At 39.0% G+C, this 19,408-nt stretch overlaps 1 protein-coding gene across 2 annotated transcripts in view; it reads left to right on the top strand.

Annotated features, from left to right (window-relative positions):
* Positions 1–691: 691 nt before the first annotated feature.
* Positions 692–19,408, top strand: part of STAM (signal transducing adaptor molecule) — a 31,296-nt gene continuing 12,579 nt past the window's right edge. Inside the window, exons 1-2 of one of the 2 annotated variants that reach the window (XM_064408708.1) lie at positions 692–740; positions 13,827–13,911. In XM_064408708.1, coding sequence (XP_064264778.1) covers positions 13,844–13,911 — 68 coding nt within the window. In that variant the 5' untranslated portion in view covers positions 692–740; positions 13,827–13,843. Of the gene's footprint in view, positions 741–2,761; positions 2,921–13,826; positions 13,912–19,408 lie in introns of those variants that run through there. The other variant, XM_064408701.1, reaches the window with a different exon arrangement.

Raw genomic sequence — 19,408 nt, 5'->3', positions numbered from 1 at the left:
TTGGGGCTCTGCAGACTAGAAGAGAAGGCTCTGGGAGACCTCATTGCAGCCTTCTGGTGTCTGAAGGATGCCTGCAAGAAAGGTGGAGAGGGACTTTTTAACAAGGACATTGTAGAGACACAGCAATAAGACAAGGGGTAATGGCTTTAAATTGAATCAGGGTGGATTTAGATGAGATATTGGGAAGAAATTATTTCCTGTCAGGGTGGTGAGGCTCTGGAACTTGTTGCCCAGAGAAGTTGTGGGTGCCCCAAACCTGGCAGTGCTTCAAAGACTGAACAGGGGTATGACCAACCTGGTGTAGTGGAAAGTGTCTAGGATTGGAACTAGATTACCTCTAAGGTCCATTCTAACCCAAGGCATTCTATGATCTCTTTGCTGTATCTGAACAACAGTACTATATAAAAAGAGAAGTGTGCTAAGAAAAAATAAATGTCTGCACCAGTCATCTGAGACTGCTTACTTCAGACAAAAGTAGCACATATTTTTAAAAAACACCCTACTTAAAACTTGCTATAAGGCTGTCTAGAGACAAGCCCTAAGTCAGAGAACTGTTGGACAGATAGGCTCCTCTGTGAAATCAACAGAGTCACTGTTGCAGAGGCCTTCTTCAGAATGAGGTCCAAAATAGAACAGATGAATAATCCCCTGGACATGCCTGTTTTTCCTGACCCAGACTGCTGAAGTACTGTCCCCAGCCATGCCTTCCCACCTCTTCACATGCCTGATCTAATTCCAAGGTGAGTCAGAGGTGTGACACGATCCAACAGGGAACTTCTCTGCAGTGAGGTAGCTTTCAGCTGGATCAGCTGATTGTGCAACCACAAATGAAATGGATCAAATTCCAAATCTAATACAAGAAATGTGGTGGCAGCACATAGTTGTGGGCACAGGGCAGTGTTGCTACATTCTCTTTCAGCTGTAGATCCCCCAAAATTAGATGCAATTTGAGCCTGTACCTTTGATCTATACGCCTTTTAGATAGCTAACTTAGGCAGCAGTAGGAAATAATAAAAGCATTTTGAACTACATCCAGTAAAGATGCAGTTCACACCTGTTTATTAATAGCATATAGATTAACACACCTGTTTTTAATAGCATATTCATTATTCTACTCACACATAAAGTGGAAAAGCTGGTTTCTATAGCCATTTATGTCTGAGAGGGCAAACCCCACACTCCCTGGGAGAGTGCTCTACCTACCACCCATTTCTGTGCCATGGAAAAAATGATAGAGCCATGACACAGGGAAAAGAGGGAGATACAATACAATATGGAGTTTTGGAAGGACTTCACACTGTGTCTGCAGTAAAAAAAATCATTACAGAATCAAAATATGAGCCATGCTTACAGACCCTTAAGATGCTTCCTGGTATAGACTGCCTTTTTTCAAAAATTGAGTAGGATACTGGGAAGGAAAGTTGGGTTGGGGTGCTTTTAGGCTGAGGACAGTCTAAAACCCCAGTTCCCCATGAGTGTTGTGTTAGCTCTTCCTGCAGGACTACTGAATAAAAGCTCTGCCTGTTTTGAAAGGTTTCCTACAACTAGTTTTGCACCTATCAGAAAGAAGGGATGAGAAAGGAGGGGATGAAACAGGCTCAGAGAGCATCTACTATATGTCTTTTGTGAACATGATGGGGGATGATGAATTGGGAGGAGGAAAAGCATCCTCTGAGGATATCTAGTCATTGAATTGAGGCAGAATCCAAAGAAAACATGCAATTCCTTACAAGTAGTCAGTTCTACACAGTAGATCAATGCTGACCTGCATTAGTTGCTGAAAACAGTTGATATGGATAGGTAAAGAAGCAGAACTAGAGTTCTGGAAAAAAAACCTTAGTAAAATAACAAAGTGCCTAGTGACTGTAAATCCTTGTGGGAAGAGGCTTGGTGCACAGTTTTCATTTGAAGTGTCAGAAGTCTGCCTAATGCATGCAATCACATTCATTATTGAGCATGGTTAGTGCTATTGACTGCATTTAGTGTTTGCCCTGCAAACAGTCATAGTACCTTTTTCATTTCTTGCTTGCACGCCTGTGATATGCCCCTATTGCTGTGTCTGACTCTTTCCCCAAGTACATACATGAGCCTAGTTTTACTTAATTTGCAATCTAACTAGTTCAGAGTAATCAAACAGTACTGAAAGGCCTTAAGAATAATGACTTGAGTTTTATGTGACTGCAAGAATAGGCAGAACGTGTCTTATCCAATGAGTCATATTGTTAATGTGGGACACACCCCACTGAAGCCAGCATCATAGGCTGACAAAGTGGAGCACCCAGATAGGCAGCCAGAGGCCAGGGGACATTCCAGGCCCTGTGACCAGCTGATAGCAACTGCTCTCCACGGGATGTGACCGCGGAGGACTGGTGTGATGCTCTGAGAGATGCTGGCACAACCACCAGTCTGCCCTTTGCCGTCAGGCTAACCCATGTCACAAGCACCATGGCATTACCAATGAAAAGATTCAGTCAGACCAACGTATAGGGAAGCTCCAAAAATCTTCCACAGAAAGCAAGCATGTCTGGGTACAAAACCGGAAAAGGAAAGCAGAGGGGAGGAAAGAGCTCCACGTAACTAAATAATATAAACCTAGAGGAGCTGGGCCGAGGCTAAGTGCTCGCTCGGGGCGGTGTGGCGGGCCGGGCCCGGCTGTCGCGGCCGGGCGCCGCGGAACGCGGCGGCTCCAGCCCCGGTTCCCGGCGTGCCGCGCGGGAGGCGGCGCCCGGCGCTGGGAGGAGGTGGCGGCGGAGCTGCCCGGGGCGGGAGGAGGAGCCGCCGCCGCCGCCGCCGCCGCCGAGGGCTGCTGTCTCTCTCTCTCTCGCCGCCGCCGCCGCTGCCGCCGCGCCGCCGGGAGGGGCGGCCGCCCCCCGCCCCGCCATGCCGCTCTTCGCCACCAACCCTTTCGACCAGGATGTGGGTGAGTGGCTGCCGCGGCCCGGCCTCTCCCCGAGGGAACCCCGCGGCCGGCCGGCCGGCCCTCCGACCCGCTCCGTCCCCGCGGGCAGCCGGCCCGCTGTCCCGGCCCTGCGCGGCTGGGCTCGCTGGCGCCCGGCCGGGAAGCCGGAGCAGCGGCGGCGGCCACGGTGCGGCGGGAGCGACCGGGCCGGGCCGGGCCGGGGCCGCGTCCCGGCGGGGGCGGCGGGGCCAGCGCCGGGGCCCTGCTGGCCTTGCGGGCCGCGGGGCGAGCGCGGGGATGCTCGCGGGGGACGAGCTGGCCTGCTCAGCACGAGCAACGCTGCAGCGCAGCAAAACAAGCAGCGCGAAAGGTCCGCGCTGGAGTGTTTTTGGAAGGATGAACAGTAGAAAGCACCATCTACAGTTGCTTCGCAGACAGGCATGAGAAAACCATTAAAGCGTTTTGTATTTAGTTATTTACAGGGGATTCCTGTGGGAGCTTTCTCTTTTCCTTTCAAGCTTGACATGCTGAGCTCAGGTGTTATCCCCACCTTGCTCGTTCCAAGGCCAGACTGGACGGAGAGGAAATATCTTGCTTTTCCTTGACAATAAATTGTACTTAATCCTGATGTGTCGAAACTGAAGATAACATATAGACAGTTAATAATTAGTTTTGTGTGTTTTATTTGAGATTGTGTAATATGGTTTGTTTTTGATCTGCTGCTGACATCTCTTCTGCTTTGAGCCATAAAGGCTTTGTCTGGAGAATCCTGTAATATAAAGGGAATTTTTCTCCTATGTGGATAAGGACCCCCTTTGGTTATTTTCCTACAGAAGTGTAACATTGTACAAGTCTCTTGAAACCAATTTCTTTAATAGTATTGAACCAGTTGTAACTTTCAACTGCAGATACATTGTTTCTTAATGTTTATCAAACTTCAGACGTTTAGGCTGCAATTCAATTCTTCCATCTCTTCCAAGAAAGACCAAGTCAAAACTGTTTGAAAAGTATGTAGCCTTTTAGGAGAAAGAATTAAGGCATAAACAAAGTACTGAGATATAAAGTCTGTATGTATGTTATCAGAAATTCTTAGTCTATTGCATCAAAATAAGACATAGCTCGGTCTTCTCATTTTGAACTGTTAACACTTTTAAGCTGAAGACTGTGCTTCAGTTAACGATTTTATTGGTAACAAACTTGACTGACTTATTTTGGAAAGTAATAAATAGTTCTTCTTAGTTGTTATGCTGTCTTCTAGTGTAATTTGACAGCTGAAAGTGAGGAAGAGATTGTACTGCTTGCCAGTTTTCCATGGACTAATAGAGAATTATTTGAACTAATAAGATTAAAAAGTGATAGACTCAGGTTCTGGCAGGTGTTCACTTTTTTTCTTCTTAGTGCCTCTGGCTGGCAGGGAAGCTCAGACTGATGAAGGATTTGTCTGTGAAGCTCAGTTCACTGGATGTGCTCCTCAGCACTGCCAGTCTCCAGGCAGGGCAGTAGCACCCATCAGTTACTTCAGTGGCTCACTTGCTCTTTTCTAGGTGCAGAGGATGCCAACACCCAACCTGTTGTGATCAACAGTGAAGAATTTTCAAAAGTGTTAGTCTGTAAACTGTATGAGGAGAGAGAAATAACCACTCAGTACCAAATCGTGATTGGAAAAGCAGATAGCGGGCAATGAGCTGATTTTCACTGGTAAACAGTCTCTTCCTTTTGGCCCCTTTCATGGTGTCCTGAGGGAGACTGAAGGAGCAGCAGGCTGTTAGTTGGTGACAGCCTACTTTCAGTAGCCTGCTGCCTTTATCCATCACTTAACTGGATTTGTGCCAGGGAGATGGGAATGATGAAGTCTCCCAGAAAGTGTCCCTGGGCTCTTCTTCTCTGGGCCCTTTGGGAATTTGCTATTATCTGGATGAATTTTTTGGCAGGCTTCGTAAGATAGCATCAGCTGTGGAGTAAGCTCTCATGTTCTCAGGAAACTTCCAAAAGTTGTCAAGCCATAGTGCTATTTTTCATTTGTTTTCTGTGAGTGAAAGTTGAGCGCTGTGCTTTTGTTCTTATCCAGCAAGAAAGTTTTCTTTTTAAAATCAGATTCTCGAAACAGAAAGGCAGTCAGCAGCTATTCTGAATTTCATATGAATTTGGACACTGGAGTAGTTGATAGTATTGCAGTAGCTGTGCATTCCTTTCTACTGAACAGCTCATCAGTGCTGTGGAGTAGTTGGAAATTTTCTTGGAACCATTTAGAGTAAAGGATTGCAGAGAACATATCTGGAATGAAATTGTTTTCCATCATTTTGAGGAGCATAAGTATGTCTTACATTCAGGACAATTTTTTCAGTTTGTCTGGCCAGCTAGCAGCATTTGGCTAGTCCTTTTAGCATGCTGCTGCAGGGAACCTGGTCATCCATAATAGTTTACCATTTGTACCAACTTTGTACAACTGTTTTTTTCAGGTGTAGTTGGCTAAAGAATGTTGTTTAAGACTGCTATTAAATTAATTATATTAAAGAATGCTCAGAGATTTGAGAAAGTTAACCATTGTCATCCTCAAGAGTCCAAATCTCTGGATGAAGCCCAAATACTTTTCATTTTCTGAAGTTTCTTTTTTACCATATTTAGGAATATTTCAGCAGGAAGGGATGCTAATCAGTGGTGACACAAGTTTTCACAATCAAGGTGGGGAACCTTTGATAATGTGCCCAAGTAAGGAACATAATAATGGAATTTAAAAAAAGAAAAAAAAAATCATCAAGAACTGGGCCTCTTAAGAGTATAATTAAGAAACTCTAATCTTCCATTTAAGGGGTTAGGATTAAAAGTGTTCTTATTAGGTTTGTAAGTTTTCTGTTTCTGCTGTATTTCTCAATCCTAATCATAAAATTATTCCCAGTGAATTGTTCCTGAGAAATACAGATTTATCTGTAAGTTTGACTCAGGTAAAATAATGGTGAAATTTTCTTTGATAACCAAAAGACTGTCTACTAATCTGTCATGACAGGCTTATTAGTAATGTAGTGGTGCTTAGGCTAGGTTTGATGAAGAGCTTACTGCTAAAGCAGTTCTCAAGTGTCATTTAGATATTTTCTCAAGAATCTGTAATCTGTAACTCAGGTGCTGGTATAAGGTGTCATAAAAATCACATGTGATATTAGGAGAAGGTGTTAAAATATATGGAGGGGGTTGAGTTGTTTTTGTTTTTTCTTTACACATAGTAAAGGATGAAAGTATTTCCATTTGCTCTGAATGTTACTCTGGTTCTTACTCTGATGGTTTGAGGCAGCACAGGATTGAGAAGAAATTCAGGCTTGTTATTTACAGTAATAAGAAATTAAGCAGGTGGTTTAGTAAGATAGTAGAACTTGATGTGACTTGTAATCATTTTCCCCATGTTTTAATAACTCTAGCTGTTGTTGATAATTTTATCCTATTGACTCTTCAAATACTTAATGATATGCTTGAATTACATATGATCAGCCTACAGTTTGATGCTCTTAGAATGTAAGAAATGGTTTGACCATTATTCCCATGGTGCAATTTCTTGAAATAAAATCCTCATGCTATTTAAGCTCATTGTTCTTTAGATTTATCCCCTTGCTTAGTCAACATTTTCAAAACACCCAATTACATATCTCTCTGAGCTGAACTTTTTTGTTGAGCCAGGTTTGCTAAAAGAAGGGAAAATTGTCACAGATGAGTTTCTTGACCCCAGATCATTATGGAGACTGTAGATTGTAAGTTAACATCTGGCTGCAAAGAAAGATGAATTCCAAGGATTGGTTCAGCTTGTCATGAGACTGGCACTTTTTCCCCTGAATTTGCCTACTGTTTTTCTCAGCTTTGTTTTACAAAGGACATTAACTGTGAGCTAGCAGGGAGACCAAGTAGAAAATGTGTGGAAAAGGAGCTGTAGCAACCCCCCTTTTTGGTAATTTGTAGATATTTATGAAAAACAGGAACTTCTTACTTAAAGATACCTTTGGTGATAGGTCCTCAGTGAAAAATAGCAATGCTGACAGGATAAGACTGAGTGGAATACACCTTCAGTGTATCAACCAACAAAAAAAAAATCTTTTCCACTATCAATTAGCAGGCTGTCACTTCAGCTGGGCACTTTGAAGCCAACATAGTGTGTTCCATAGTGAAAGACTGTACTTTTCTTGTAATTCTCTTTCTTTCCTCCCAGGGAAGAACTGTCACTTAAGTGCTTCTCCTTTCAGCTCTGACAGTGTGTATTATAATACCAAAGTTTAGAAGAATCAAAGTAGATCTTCAGCATGTAAAATCTGTTCCTCTAACTGATAAAAATAGCATTGCATACCTGATGTGGAAAATGAAGTTTCTTGGTGATTTTCTGAAATGCGTCTTATACTGTGGCTTGGCTTGAGGGCTTCTGCAAAAATATCCTGGTACCTTTTGTTTGTATGACGTGCCTGTGATACACCTTGTTTACAGACTATTCATCCTTCTGATATATCTCTAATTTGCTCACCTTCCTGTTGTGTTGTAATATTTCTGGGTAAAAGGTAGTGTGAGTTCTGTGGATTTGTTAGGGTTTGTGTGAGAGATCTAACATCTAAATTATTTTTGCTCAGCTAGTCTTACTATTTCAGCCTTTTTTAACCAGGTTGTAAATCCTTTTGTCTTCATTCTGCTCAGTTCATTGAGCTAAGTGATGTTCATTTTTGCTGGGCCACTGTAAGCACTGAGATCCTACACGGTTTTCTGAAGGAATGGGCTGAGGTGGCCTCAGTCACTGCTGCTTGCTTTGCCTCAGATCAGCTGCAGGGCTTTCACAGCACACACATTCTACAATTGCTCCCAGAAGGGCTTGGGAACACTGCACATGTACAGTTAAACTGCAGAAGTTGGTTAATAGCTTTATTAAAGTTAACAGTACATGGAATTCAAGTTTCTCTCTATGGAGTCATTGCCTGTTAGGAGTATTTTCAATCTTGTCTAAATGGAATCTGGTTGGACATATTCTTCTTGTGCAGTTCTGAGCATGTTAGTCAAATGCAAAGTGGTTGATATTCAAGTCGTGCCTTCTGTAGAATGGACCAACAAGTGTATTTGTTCTTTTTATTTGACAGACAAAAAGAGCAAAACTTAAATGCGTTTAACTTCAGTGATGTGGAATGGCATGTAATCCAAAGTTCTCAGCAAGTGCCTGCAAAAAGAAAGAAAAATTTGCAGTCATTTTCAGTCTTTAAGGGTGATTTAAACTATATTGCTTTGGAATTTTAGTGTTTGCAATTTCATAGGGAAGGGGAAATTCTTTATTTAGCCTTGTGAAGAAAAGAAAACTTTGAGCAGAAGAGGAGAAAAGGCTTGGGGGGTGTTGAATTTTTCATTAAATCTGTGTTATTTATAATGACATAACAGATTTTTGACATTTTTTATCGTGTTAGAAGGTGGTTGTAGTACGAGTCTGTGAGTGGAAGACTTTCTTTAGCTATTCTTTTGAAGACTTTCTGTAGCCATTTGTTTCTTTGTAATTGAAGTTATAACTTCACTATTTCATTTTAATGATGTCCAACTGTGAAAATGATGTTACATCCAAGTATAGAGTAATAGCAAATAATAAGTAGGATGGTTGAAAATCTTATATTGATAGAATTTTCTCACAGTTTTTACTGCTGCTTGTTTTAACTGCTTCAAATAATGTACATTTTAAGTGTTAGGTTTGAAGGTATTTTGATCTAGATTTGTTTTTTATTAAAATTCTACTAGTATTAACATCTTTGAGATTTTGTTGCAGAAAAATAGCTCAGTTCTTAGGCTGGGGTTTTTCTTTCAAAATAAATGTCAGTAAAAACTGAAGCTTGGGAAGCTTAGGCCTGCCAAGAACTCCCTGTGAAAATGATGTTAGCAATGGGTAGTGACTAAGTTTTCTGCCTTAAGAAATGCATCATGTGGTTCACTGCAGTATCCAAACAGTCATGAGAGTATTTACTCTTGCAGATTTCTGATAGGGCAGTAAAATGCTATTGTTAAGATACAGAATTAAGACAGAGAAATTAAGTGACTAGCACATATTTCCATGGCAAATCTGCAGCAATATTTATATTCCTTTTACCAGCACCTAAAGCATCAACCACTAAATCTGGCAATGGATTTTTTTCAGCATGCACTACCTTTCTTCTGTCTAATAGTACTTTGTAAATCTGATGATAAATTTCTTTAGGACAGGCATGTATTTTAGGAAATTTTTTTTTTTCTTCTGAGAAAAGGGTTTATTTTTTTTTTCTTCTGCCCTAAAATAATCAACTGCAATTGTGTTTTGTATGTAATAGGGAACTTCAAATAGAATCACAGTGCAAATATTTTTTACTTTGCTTGTAATTGATAAATAATGTACAAAACAAAGGAACAACCAGAATTTTATCAATGCTCCAAGTATTCAGGATTGTGTAAATTAGAGGGAAATGAGGCCTCAACACACTTAATGAACCTTGTGACACAAGGAGAGGCAGGGTGATTGAGGTATCCCAAAAGAGCCTGTGCAATAGCCTGTGTACTTTCAACCAATGCATAAGTAATTAAACTCATATATTTAGATCTTTTTGGCCTGGCTTCTCATTCAATAAGTGTAACTCTGTTTTTCTGGATTTTAGGTACAGTATTTCAGTGAGAGTCTATTTCTTTTGTAATGAGGAACAATGTTTTTCTTAGAAGCCAGGTGCTGTTCAGTGCCATGAAAAAAGATACAATATATGTCTAGAAGAATGATTTCAGCGTGTAGGTGCTTTATTAAAAGGACATTTTATTCTACAAATTAATGAGAAGCTAAAGATACAAACACAGCTGATATTTCCATCAAACCAGATGCATTTTGCTTCAGAATGCTTTATTTGTTCTATGTGTGATTTATGACAATGTTTGTGTGGTTGGAGCACCAATTCTGACTCAGGAGTTACGAAGCTGCAAATTGTTGGTCACTGAAAGATGTGTTTGTAGGGAAGTACAATTAATGCCTACCTTGTTCTCTTTTATGTTTTCCTAGGTGTCTGGTTTAGGTATAATATATGTTTTAGAGACTGAATGTTGGGCAAGATGGAACTGGTCTGGCCCAGTGTTCCGAATGCAGAAGTATAAAGAGCAAGGCCTGGTGATTCCAAAGTCTGCACCTTGCAAAGTGGCCAAAAAATGATATAAGTTTTTTGTCTCTCTTGTGTTTGTTTTGGGAACTAAATAAATTGTTGAAATAATATAGAAAGGAATTCTTATATTGTGCCCGATCATTGTTGTTTTTGACCAAAGAACCCATTCATCCAATTATTGTTTTCCTCAGAAATTATGGCTCTTATGAGTATGTGTGTGTGTCTTTATGGAATTACTGGTAAAAAAGAATATTAAATAACTCCTGCAAAAATCAAGGTTGGAGGTAAAGACAAGTAATGGAAAAAAAAAAAAGAAAAAAACAAGGAAAAAACCTGTTAAAAATTTAAAACTACTATTAATAGTAATTCAGATTAATAATAACTATTAATTACTACAAATTAACCTGATGCAACATAAGATTGTACAGTCTTGCCCTGCTTAAAATTACTATGTTCAATTGTAGGCCTTGCTTGTGCTCTGAAAACAATGCCTTGAATTTGAGTAGTGCAGCTTCATGGAACAGAGCTGTGATGTAGTCCTGTTTCCTTTGTGTTTGACATAGCATTAATAAAAGGCCTTTTTTGTGGACAGTCAGCTCAGACAGTGTGCTGCTGACATTCTCAGTATGTTCTTAACTTTTAACTTCCCTTGTTTTGAGACAGAATTTAAGTAGAACTTCACAGGCAATTTTTCTCTTCTCTTCTCTTCTCTTCTCTTCTCTTCTCTTCTCTTCTCTTCTCTTCTCTTCTCTTCTCTTCTCTTCTCTTCTCTTCTCTTCTCTTCTCTTCTCTTCTCTTCTCTTCTCTTCTCTTCTCTTCTCTTCTCTTCTCTTCTCTTCTCTTCTCTTCTCTTCTCTTCTCTTCTCTTCTCTTCTCTTCTCTTCTCTTCTCTTCTCTTCTCTTCTCTTCTCTTCTCTTCTCTTCTCTTCTCTTCTCTTCTCTTCTCTTCTCTTCTCTTCTCTTCTCTTCTCTTCTCTTCTCTTCTCTTCTCTTCTCTTCTCTCCTCTCCTCTCCTCTCCTCTCCTCTCCTCTCCTCTCCTCTCCTCTCCTCTCCTCTCCTCTCCTCTCCTCTCCTCTCCTCTCCTCTCCTCTCCTCTCCTCTCCTCTCCTCTCCTCTCCTCTCCTCTCCTCTCCTCTCCTCTCCTCTCCTCTCCTCTCCTCTCCTCTCCTCTCCTCTCCTCTCCATTTTATTGGGGTTTTTTGATTGATTTATTGGATGATTGTTATTACAGAAGACTGTAAGTATACAGTGAATCTTTGTTTCAGACTGAAATTTACTAAGAAACAATCTAGTGTTTGTTGGTGGAGGAAGTATCCTAGGGGAAGGCATTACAAGCAAAAGGCACTTTTTATATAGGACTAACTTCAACTGCCAAGGAAGAACATGGTTATAGCAAAAAACCTGTAATTGTACTCATGGATAGATTGGCAAAATGTTCTCATTGAGAATAAAAATAAAGGCTATAATTGGTGTGGTTAATGTGGATCCAGGATTTCATCAATCACTATCTTATTTGTAGTTTTAGCCAAAGTATTTAAATTAGCATAAAGCACAGTTTGCTGTTATGTTAAAACATTAAACAGGCATTAGTTTACTTCTTAGTTTGCAGAAGACATAACTGCTGTGTCATTTCTCTTTGCTGACATTGTGAGGAAAGAAGGATTAATTGTTGTCAAAAATACAGATAACTGTCTGTTATGTAGAACAATGGAAAAGACCAAGGTTTCAGTTCCATTGGATTGCTCATCTCTCTGCTAAAGGGTGTGCCAATTGAAATGCAGCATTAGGCACGAGTGACCAGTCTGGGATTGTGAGCTCCTTGTGCAGCTCAGAGCCTGGCAGGAACTTGAGGCTTTGGAGGGAACTGTGCGGGCACTCTATGACTGGAGCTGGTCCAGCTCCGGTAGAGCAGGCAACGAACTGAAGCAGTGGAGTCCTGGAAGTAAACTGCCTCCATGTGGTCTGTTTTGTGTGTCTGCACTGTGCTTATCAGCTGCTTTCAGTCTGAGGAACGAAGTGTAGGAAACTCGGGCTCTGTGTTTCAAAAAAGCAGTTCTGGTGCTGCAGAGTTGAGGCTGACTTTGGAGCAAAACAGCTGCTGTGTGCATAGCCTGCAATTTCAGAACACTGCCTTGGTCTGTGATGGTTCATGCAAGGCATTGAGTTCAAGGGTCTTACCTTAAAATCACAGATTTCTATGATTGTTAGTCATAAGCATGAATTGCAACAAGAGCAGACTGAAAGGAAAATGAAGTGGTTGGTTGATCAGCTGGTATATCTTAGTGCTAGATTTTAGCATGGTATCTACCCATAATTTTTTATATTTCTGTTATAACCAAACAAGTTTTCTGATAGTGTTTAGACAGAAGAGGTAATGTTCCTCTACTTTATCTGAGAGAACATACAGAACTGTAACTAACTTCCATTTAGGATTTCCCTGTACTGTTTTGCTGTTTTCCTTGCATCAGGCAGTACAGCTGATGTGTTATCATTTCAGTTGTGTATATGTCAGTGTTGAATTTTTCCTCAGAAATACTTTGGGATCACATAACCATAGAGTTTTGCTTTTCTGCATTTTTGTTCTGAATTAAGAAATTAATTAACTGTAACCTACATCAATTTGTAGACCATAGAAGCTCATTCATAAGAAAAGCCATCAGCTTCGATATGAATAATCCTTGTAATTTTTGGAGATTAGATGTTTTGCTTTGTCTTTGTCTTTGCAATTTTGCCAGTGCTAATCTAGATAATGAATCTTTCCCGGCAGAGAGGTTTTTTATGGGAAATCTTTGGTTCCTTTCATAAAACTAGGTAGTCTGAGACATTCCCTGAAGGCTAGTATTTACAGCTGAGGCATATTTTGTCTTTTGTAGATGAAGCTGTAAACATTAGATGAAGAGCCAGGATGGAAACAAAGTTTTTGTATTTTTCTATGCCTATTCTCCTACTGTTTGGTTTGTAATTAAAAATGCATGTGCATTCCTTTATGTTCTACAGTCTGAGCTGATGTATCAGTGTTTAGATAATCTTCTATTGAGCTGCAGCATAAGGTTCAGTTTCCTTTAATGCTTTTACTTATTGTTATCCTTACTGTAACTAAACTTTTGTGGGGGACAAATAGGGAGGGAGTCTATTTTTTCTTCTGACATTGAATCTATTTCTTCTCTACCTCCTCTCTCTGTTTCTTTAGTCTTCACCAGGGACTCTTGTCCTATTAAAAAAATTTGGAAGGAAGAGTCACAAGGGCTTCTTTGAGAGTAACTTTGGTTTAGCAGTCTTTATAGCTGAAAAGAAACAGTGAAATATGTAATCCAAAGCAGAAGTAAGAATGGGAATATAGAAGTTTAGTGATTATGATGACTTTTTAAATCCTTCTTGCTGAAATGTAATACATGAAAGGAAATGCAAGACACAGCACTTTAGTATCTGGGAAGGTGATAAATTCAGCTGTATCTGACTCTGCAAACAGTGAACCAATGCTTTGGGTATTCATATCCAATTAAACTTTATAGTTCAAATGGAAAAAAAAAATCTGTTGATAGCTATACTGCTTGTATCATGTTTTGTGTGCACCTTTATGATGTGGTAAAACAACCCCAAAATATGTTTGTCTATTAATTAAAATTTATGGTCACAAGTGAAAATTAGAAAATAAAAAATAATTAGATACGACAATGTTAATATATGATTTTTATTAAGTATCGGGATTTTTCATACATTTAGAAATATACCAAGAGGTAATATAGCAAAATTTTCATTGACAATTTAAAATATTTTTTTTAAAATTTGTATTTTGATTTACCTATACTTTATTTATCAGAGAAAGCAACCAGTGAGATGAACACTGCGGAGGACTGGGGCCTCATCTTAGACATCTGTGATAAAGTTGGACAGTCACGCACAGGGTAAGTAACTTCAGGAATTTCCTCCCCAAATGTTTTTAATTCTGTTATTTCAGTCTCATACCCAGGTGAGAGGAGTGAATTTTTTGTTATCTTTTATAAACCTCTGCAACAGCTGAATTTAACTTAAATTGATTACAAGTAAAAGGAAAATATATGAGGTTTCTGCTGAAATATTTTGCAATCCTTACTTTGGATATACTGGCTGATGTGTTAAAATTAGGACTTGTGTACAGCAGCTTTTTGCCAGTGTAACAGATAAATTGATATGTTTTAGCAGTATCCCTGTAAACCCAGGAGGCTTCATGAGGCATTTTTCTTACAGAATCATAATCTGAGTTGGAAGTGCCCTCCAGAGGTCATCTAGTCCAACCCCCCCAGCTTCAAACAGGTCTAATTAGATCAAGTTGCTCAGGACCGTGTCGAGTCTTGAATGCCTCCAAGGTCAAAGGTTCTGCAACTTCTGTGGGCAACATGTTTCAGTATTTAACTAGTTCTACTTACTAAGTAAGGAAATAAAAAAATAATTCTGCAATCTGTTTGCAATTTTTACTGTTCCAACTTGTCTGTTGCATCTTGTCCTGTGCAGCTCTAAGAAAGAATCTGGCTGCATCTTCAGTGTATACTCTGACTAATTGGTTGTTGAAAGCAGTAAGCCCCACTTTTTGGCTGTTCTTCTCAAAGCTGAAAGCACCTCTCCCATCTTTTCCTTGTATGTGACTCTCCCTGACCATCCTGGCAGCTACCTATTGAACTTAGGTAAATAGCCTTCTTGCACTGGGAGCCCCAAAGTGAACAAAATGCTCCAGATGCAATCTTACAAGTACAGAATGGAGGGAAAGGGTCACTTTCCTCACCTTGTTGGTTGTGCTGACCTGTAGGTTGAGCTGGGGTGTGGTTGGTTGTCTTAGCTGCCAGACTGCATTGCTGACACCTCTCACCCAATAGGACCTGCAGATGATTTCCTGCTTTTCATGTGGTCAGCTTCTGGCTTCATTTAAAATGCCATAGTTTATCCTTGTTCTTATTGGACTTCCAGTCTGCCCGTTTCTCCAGCCTGTCCATGTCCCTCTGAACATTAGCCATGGCCTCTACTGTACTGATTGTTCCCCTTCAACTTGCTCTGATCATTAAGTTACTGAGAGCATTGTTGCTCCCAGCAGAAATCCCTGAAGGATACTGGAATTTGCACTACAGGTTACAACTCTTTGAGCCTAGGAGACCAGTTTCTTCCCAGTTTCTTTATCCGGCCCTTTATTTACCAGCTGTGTGATAAGGACACTACATGGGCTTCAGCTGTATGTCAAAAATTTGCTAAAACCAAGGTATAAAATATCTGCTGCCCTCCATTGCTCTTGCATCAGACCACCAGTGTCTGTTACAGAAAACAACAAGGCTTTGTGTTTCTTCTCGTTGTTTTTAGAAGCTATTCTCTGTCAGCAGGGCTTTGAAAAATGTACATTTTGGAGATTAAACACATCTTAATATGGGCTGCTAATATTTCCTTTTTTGATTATTTACTGAGCTCTTTCATAGAATTTATGCATGCACTTCCTTCTTGGACAAGAAAAGATAAAGTATAATTTGAACTAACAATTAAAAAATACAGTTTAAAGACATAATTTCAGAGTATTTGTAGTGCTTTAGGTCAGTGTAGTATTAGGACTAGTATTAAATACATCTTCTCAAAGCATTTCTTGTAAAAATTTAGGAATGGAACAAACTCAAGAAGAAAGTTTTGCCACTGATGCTGTGGAAGGCTTCTCTGAGAATGACTTTGATTGCCTTGTAGAACTGCCAGAAACAGTATGAGATGCCAGACAGCAAAGTTCCACCTGGGACTTTTGTTCCCAAGGACAGGTTTGCAAATAAGCTTATTCCTTGGGATTAGAGATGGTCTCTGGAGGAGAACATAAAAATAACACAGCACATTGAGACTTCTGGGTTGTTGTGTATAACTGTAGTTAAGATAACAGTTGGCAAGTTGTTAATAATGTTTCATATTAGTCTTTATATGTAAAACTGCATTTCTATTCCTTCGGCATGTTGATGCCAAACTTGTAACAGTAATTATATTATTGAATGTTTCAGTATTCTATTTGATCACTGAAAGCCTTTCCACAGATGAAATTTACTCTCACAGCAACATAGCCTGAACAGTGCTCTAATGTGTGTAGCTGCAAGAGACAGCAGTACAGATAAATCTAGAGATCTTCTGGTAATGTGCAGCTAAATTCCTCTTAGGATTTGTAAGGTTTGTTTGTGTTGGTTTTGGTCTTTTTCTTCTGCCTGTTTGTATTTTAATCTTTTTCTTAATAAAATTGTTTTGGAAAAGTGGGACTTTAACCTTTGTAATATTTATCCTGCTTCTAATAGGCTGCCAGCTGACTTGTAGCTTAAATTCAGATTCTGTTAAAACTTGCTGAGAGTGGGTTTTCTTTGTTTTTAATAGATTATGTCGTGCAGTAGCAAGGTAAAGCAAGACAGTGTTTCCCATTAAGAAGTTTAAATGAGATATGCTTAGCTGTTTGAAATTCTCCTGCAGTTTAAGTTCCTCTGACAAGGATGCAAGTCTTCTTAACTGGGATCGGTTGTAATCTTTTAACCAATTCTGCTCCAGTACAAGCTGTTTGTTACTGTTCTTGGCAGAAGTTTAGATTACAAAAATCTCTCCTTTGTGGATTTTCTTTGTACTAGTCTGTAAGCTCCATTGCATCCTGCAGCATTCTAGATGTGGATTGCCTTACACCTGAAGCCGCAGCAGCCTAGCAAAACACTTATTCATTAAGTAGCACTTCTAGTATAGCATATTGTCTGCAAACTTGTTGGTATCCTGATTAATTGTTGGAAACCTGTTATACTACAAAGGTGTTGCATTTTCTCATAAGATAAATTAGTTACAGTTCCATAACATAATTGCTATTGTTATTTTTTATGTTGTTATACTTTACATACTGAGAATTACAAATTGTTGAAAATGTTATCTTGCTTCCTTTAAGCCAAACAACTAAAACAGATTTTTAGCAAGTTAGAATTCCACTTAATCCCTCTCTTTGAGTACTTTCTCTGCTTTTTGTGAATTTCAAAATCAGAGTTGCTATTAGTGTTTTTGTAGAAAACACAAGAAAGAAAATATGTCAATATTTTGAAGAATATGACTTGTTTACAATAGCTTATATTAAATACCACTCTGTGTAGTATAGAATTAACATTTTCTGCATGTTTCACTTATCAGGTTCTTAGATGATCTAAAATTTGTCTAATTATGAGACAATACTGTTTAATCTCTGAATTTCCATTAGAAAGTCATACAGCTCAGCAGTTCCACATTACATTGTTTGCATCCTGTTTTTTGCCAATATTAGCTCAATGAGCAAGTTGCCTTTTCAGCATAGAAACAAAATTTTTATTGTTAGAAGCAGTCCTTTCTGTCTCCTGGTTTTGTACAGCATTCTTGAAAACTTGTTTGTTTTAAACATTTTTAAAATTTTTATCACATGGAGTGATTCTTCACACCGTCCTCTGCAGGGCCATGAGTTGGACTTCAATGGTTTTTGGGGGTGCCTTCCAACTCAGGATGTTCTATGACTGTATATTTGACTGGCATTTTAAATCTGACTACAGGAAAAGCATTGGTTTTTGCAGTATTGCTTTTCTGCAATGAAAACACTTACAAAACTGAATCTATAGTTTATCATCTCAGAATAAAATAACACTCTAAAATTTGGATGGTTCATTAAACAGAATAAAAGGAAAATTAATGGATAGGTATTGTATATTTTAGCAAAGATGCCCCCCCTTCTTCAGTCATTTCAGTGCAAACCAGTTCCTAACTCAATCGGGTTTGCATTTGGCTTTGAGACACTTGTACTGTTTATTTCATGAGACATATCAGTCTACATTAAAACTTTCACAACTTCAGTTTTTTTCCAGAAAAGTTACTTAATAATAAGGAAAAAAAAAAAAAGATGGCTGAAAGAAATGGAGGCAGTGGCTGAAAGGCTACATCAAGGGTTGAGAAAATAGAAATGTTCATTGCACTCTCTGTTGGGGTGGGTATTGGAAAATTTTCATTGGGAAATGGTTTGTCCATATTGCTGCTTGCCTAACTTTGTCTTGATTCCTGAAGGATTAATCACTGCCTCAGCAAGTGAGTGTTCTGGTTACCTGTTTCTTCTTTGGTTGTTTTTATGCCTGTTCATGCAAGAGAGAACAGCAAAATTGCTTACTTGATAGTTTTCCGATGTGTCTTCCTCTTTTTCCCCCTCACATGATACAATCTCAGTAGCATTTAACATTGTAATTGCAGTGTATGTCTAGCAGCTTGACCAGGAAACTTTATGACCAGTCTGTTTCTGAAGGAGCAAGGAGGAAAGCTGAGTCCTACAGAGTTACCTTAGCCTGTAAATAAACAATACATTCCTGAACATATTTGAAATGTTTTGTGCAGAGTAGTATTTTAGATTGCAAATGCTGCTAATTGTGCCCTTGTTGAATAAAATACAATCTGATTTTTTCCTACTTTCTAAAACTAAACCTAAAATTAGTGTTTTTTCTATATGAGTTGGTTTATGATACCATATGATGCCACATATGATACATATCTTCTATTGTATCTTGCCATATTTTCACTCTATTTATTTGTTATTACTGATCATTGTGGTGCCTCTGAAATGATGATCATAGCATCATTGGAGTGGAGCTGTGGCCAAATATTTATATAGTACAATTTGGAGAGATGCCCAATAAGTAGATAGAATTCTACACATAGAGTGCATGCTTCCCTCTGGTTTCTGCATAGTGCTTCTCATAATTTACACACTAAATTGTATGATGAATTAATTAGAAGTAAAAATAAGAATTACAGGCCTGTCTAGAATAGGTTTTCTTACTCTGTGTCACTAAAGATTGGTGCACCTGGATTATTTTCTTTACCTACATGTAATCAAAAGATTTCTTATTTTAAACATTTGAGTATTTAAAAACATTTAACACTCAAATATTGATAATTTCTTTTAAATATATGAACAAGTAGATTGTACTTGAGACATGTGGATGATGATGGCTTTGAGGCTTTCTTGTTACTTTTAATAAGACTTTGGATTCCTTTGTACAAAACATCATAGGCTAATGATCCTCTTCCTGAACTGCTAAGCTCTTGATCCTGCACCCTGCCTTTATAAATACTGGCTTCACAATGGGCAGGCAATTTTTTGAGCTTGGAATCATGTCACATTGTTAATCCTACTCATAAACTCATGGTTAAAGAAAGCAGTTATTTCTAACAATTTTAGCCTGTATTCTTTCTCAATTAAAGTCAACATGTGAGAAGTCTTGGATAATTAATAGATAAAAGGTAGTACTTGCCTTAAAGCCTTCTTCTGTAATAATTGGTATATGAAGGTATACACTGAATGATATGTACTGGTGCTGCATGACAGCAGTTTCTATAATTAGTGCCACTAAATATGAGGTGGACATTTCTGTAAAATGTAGACCC

Source organism: Passer domesticus, chromosome 1 (assembly GCF_036417665.1).
Source record: "Passer domesticus isolate bPasDom1 chromosome 1, bPasDom1.hap1, whole genome shotgun sequence".
Classification (NCBI taxonomy): Eukaryota; Metazoa; Chordata; class Aves; order Passeriformes; family Passeridae; genus Passer; species Passer domesticus.
Note: the sequence above shows the minus strand (reverse complement) of the source record. Positions and strands in the feature narration are given on the sequence as shown.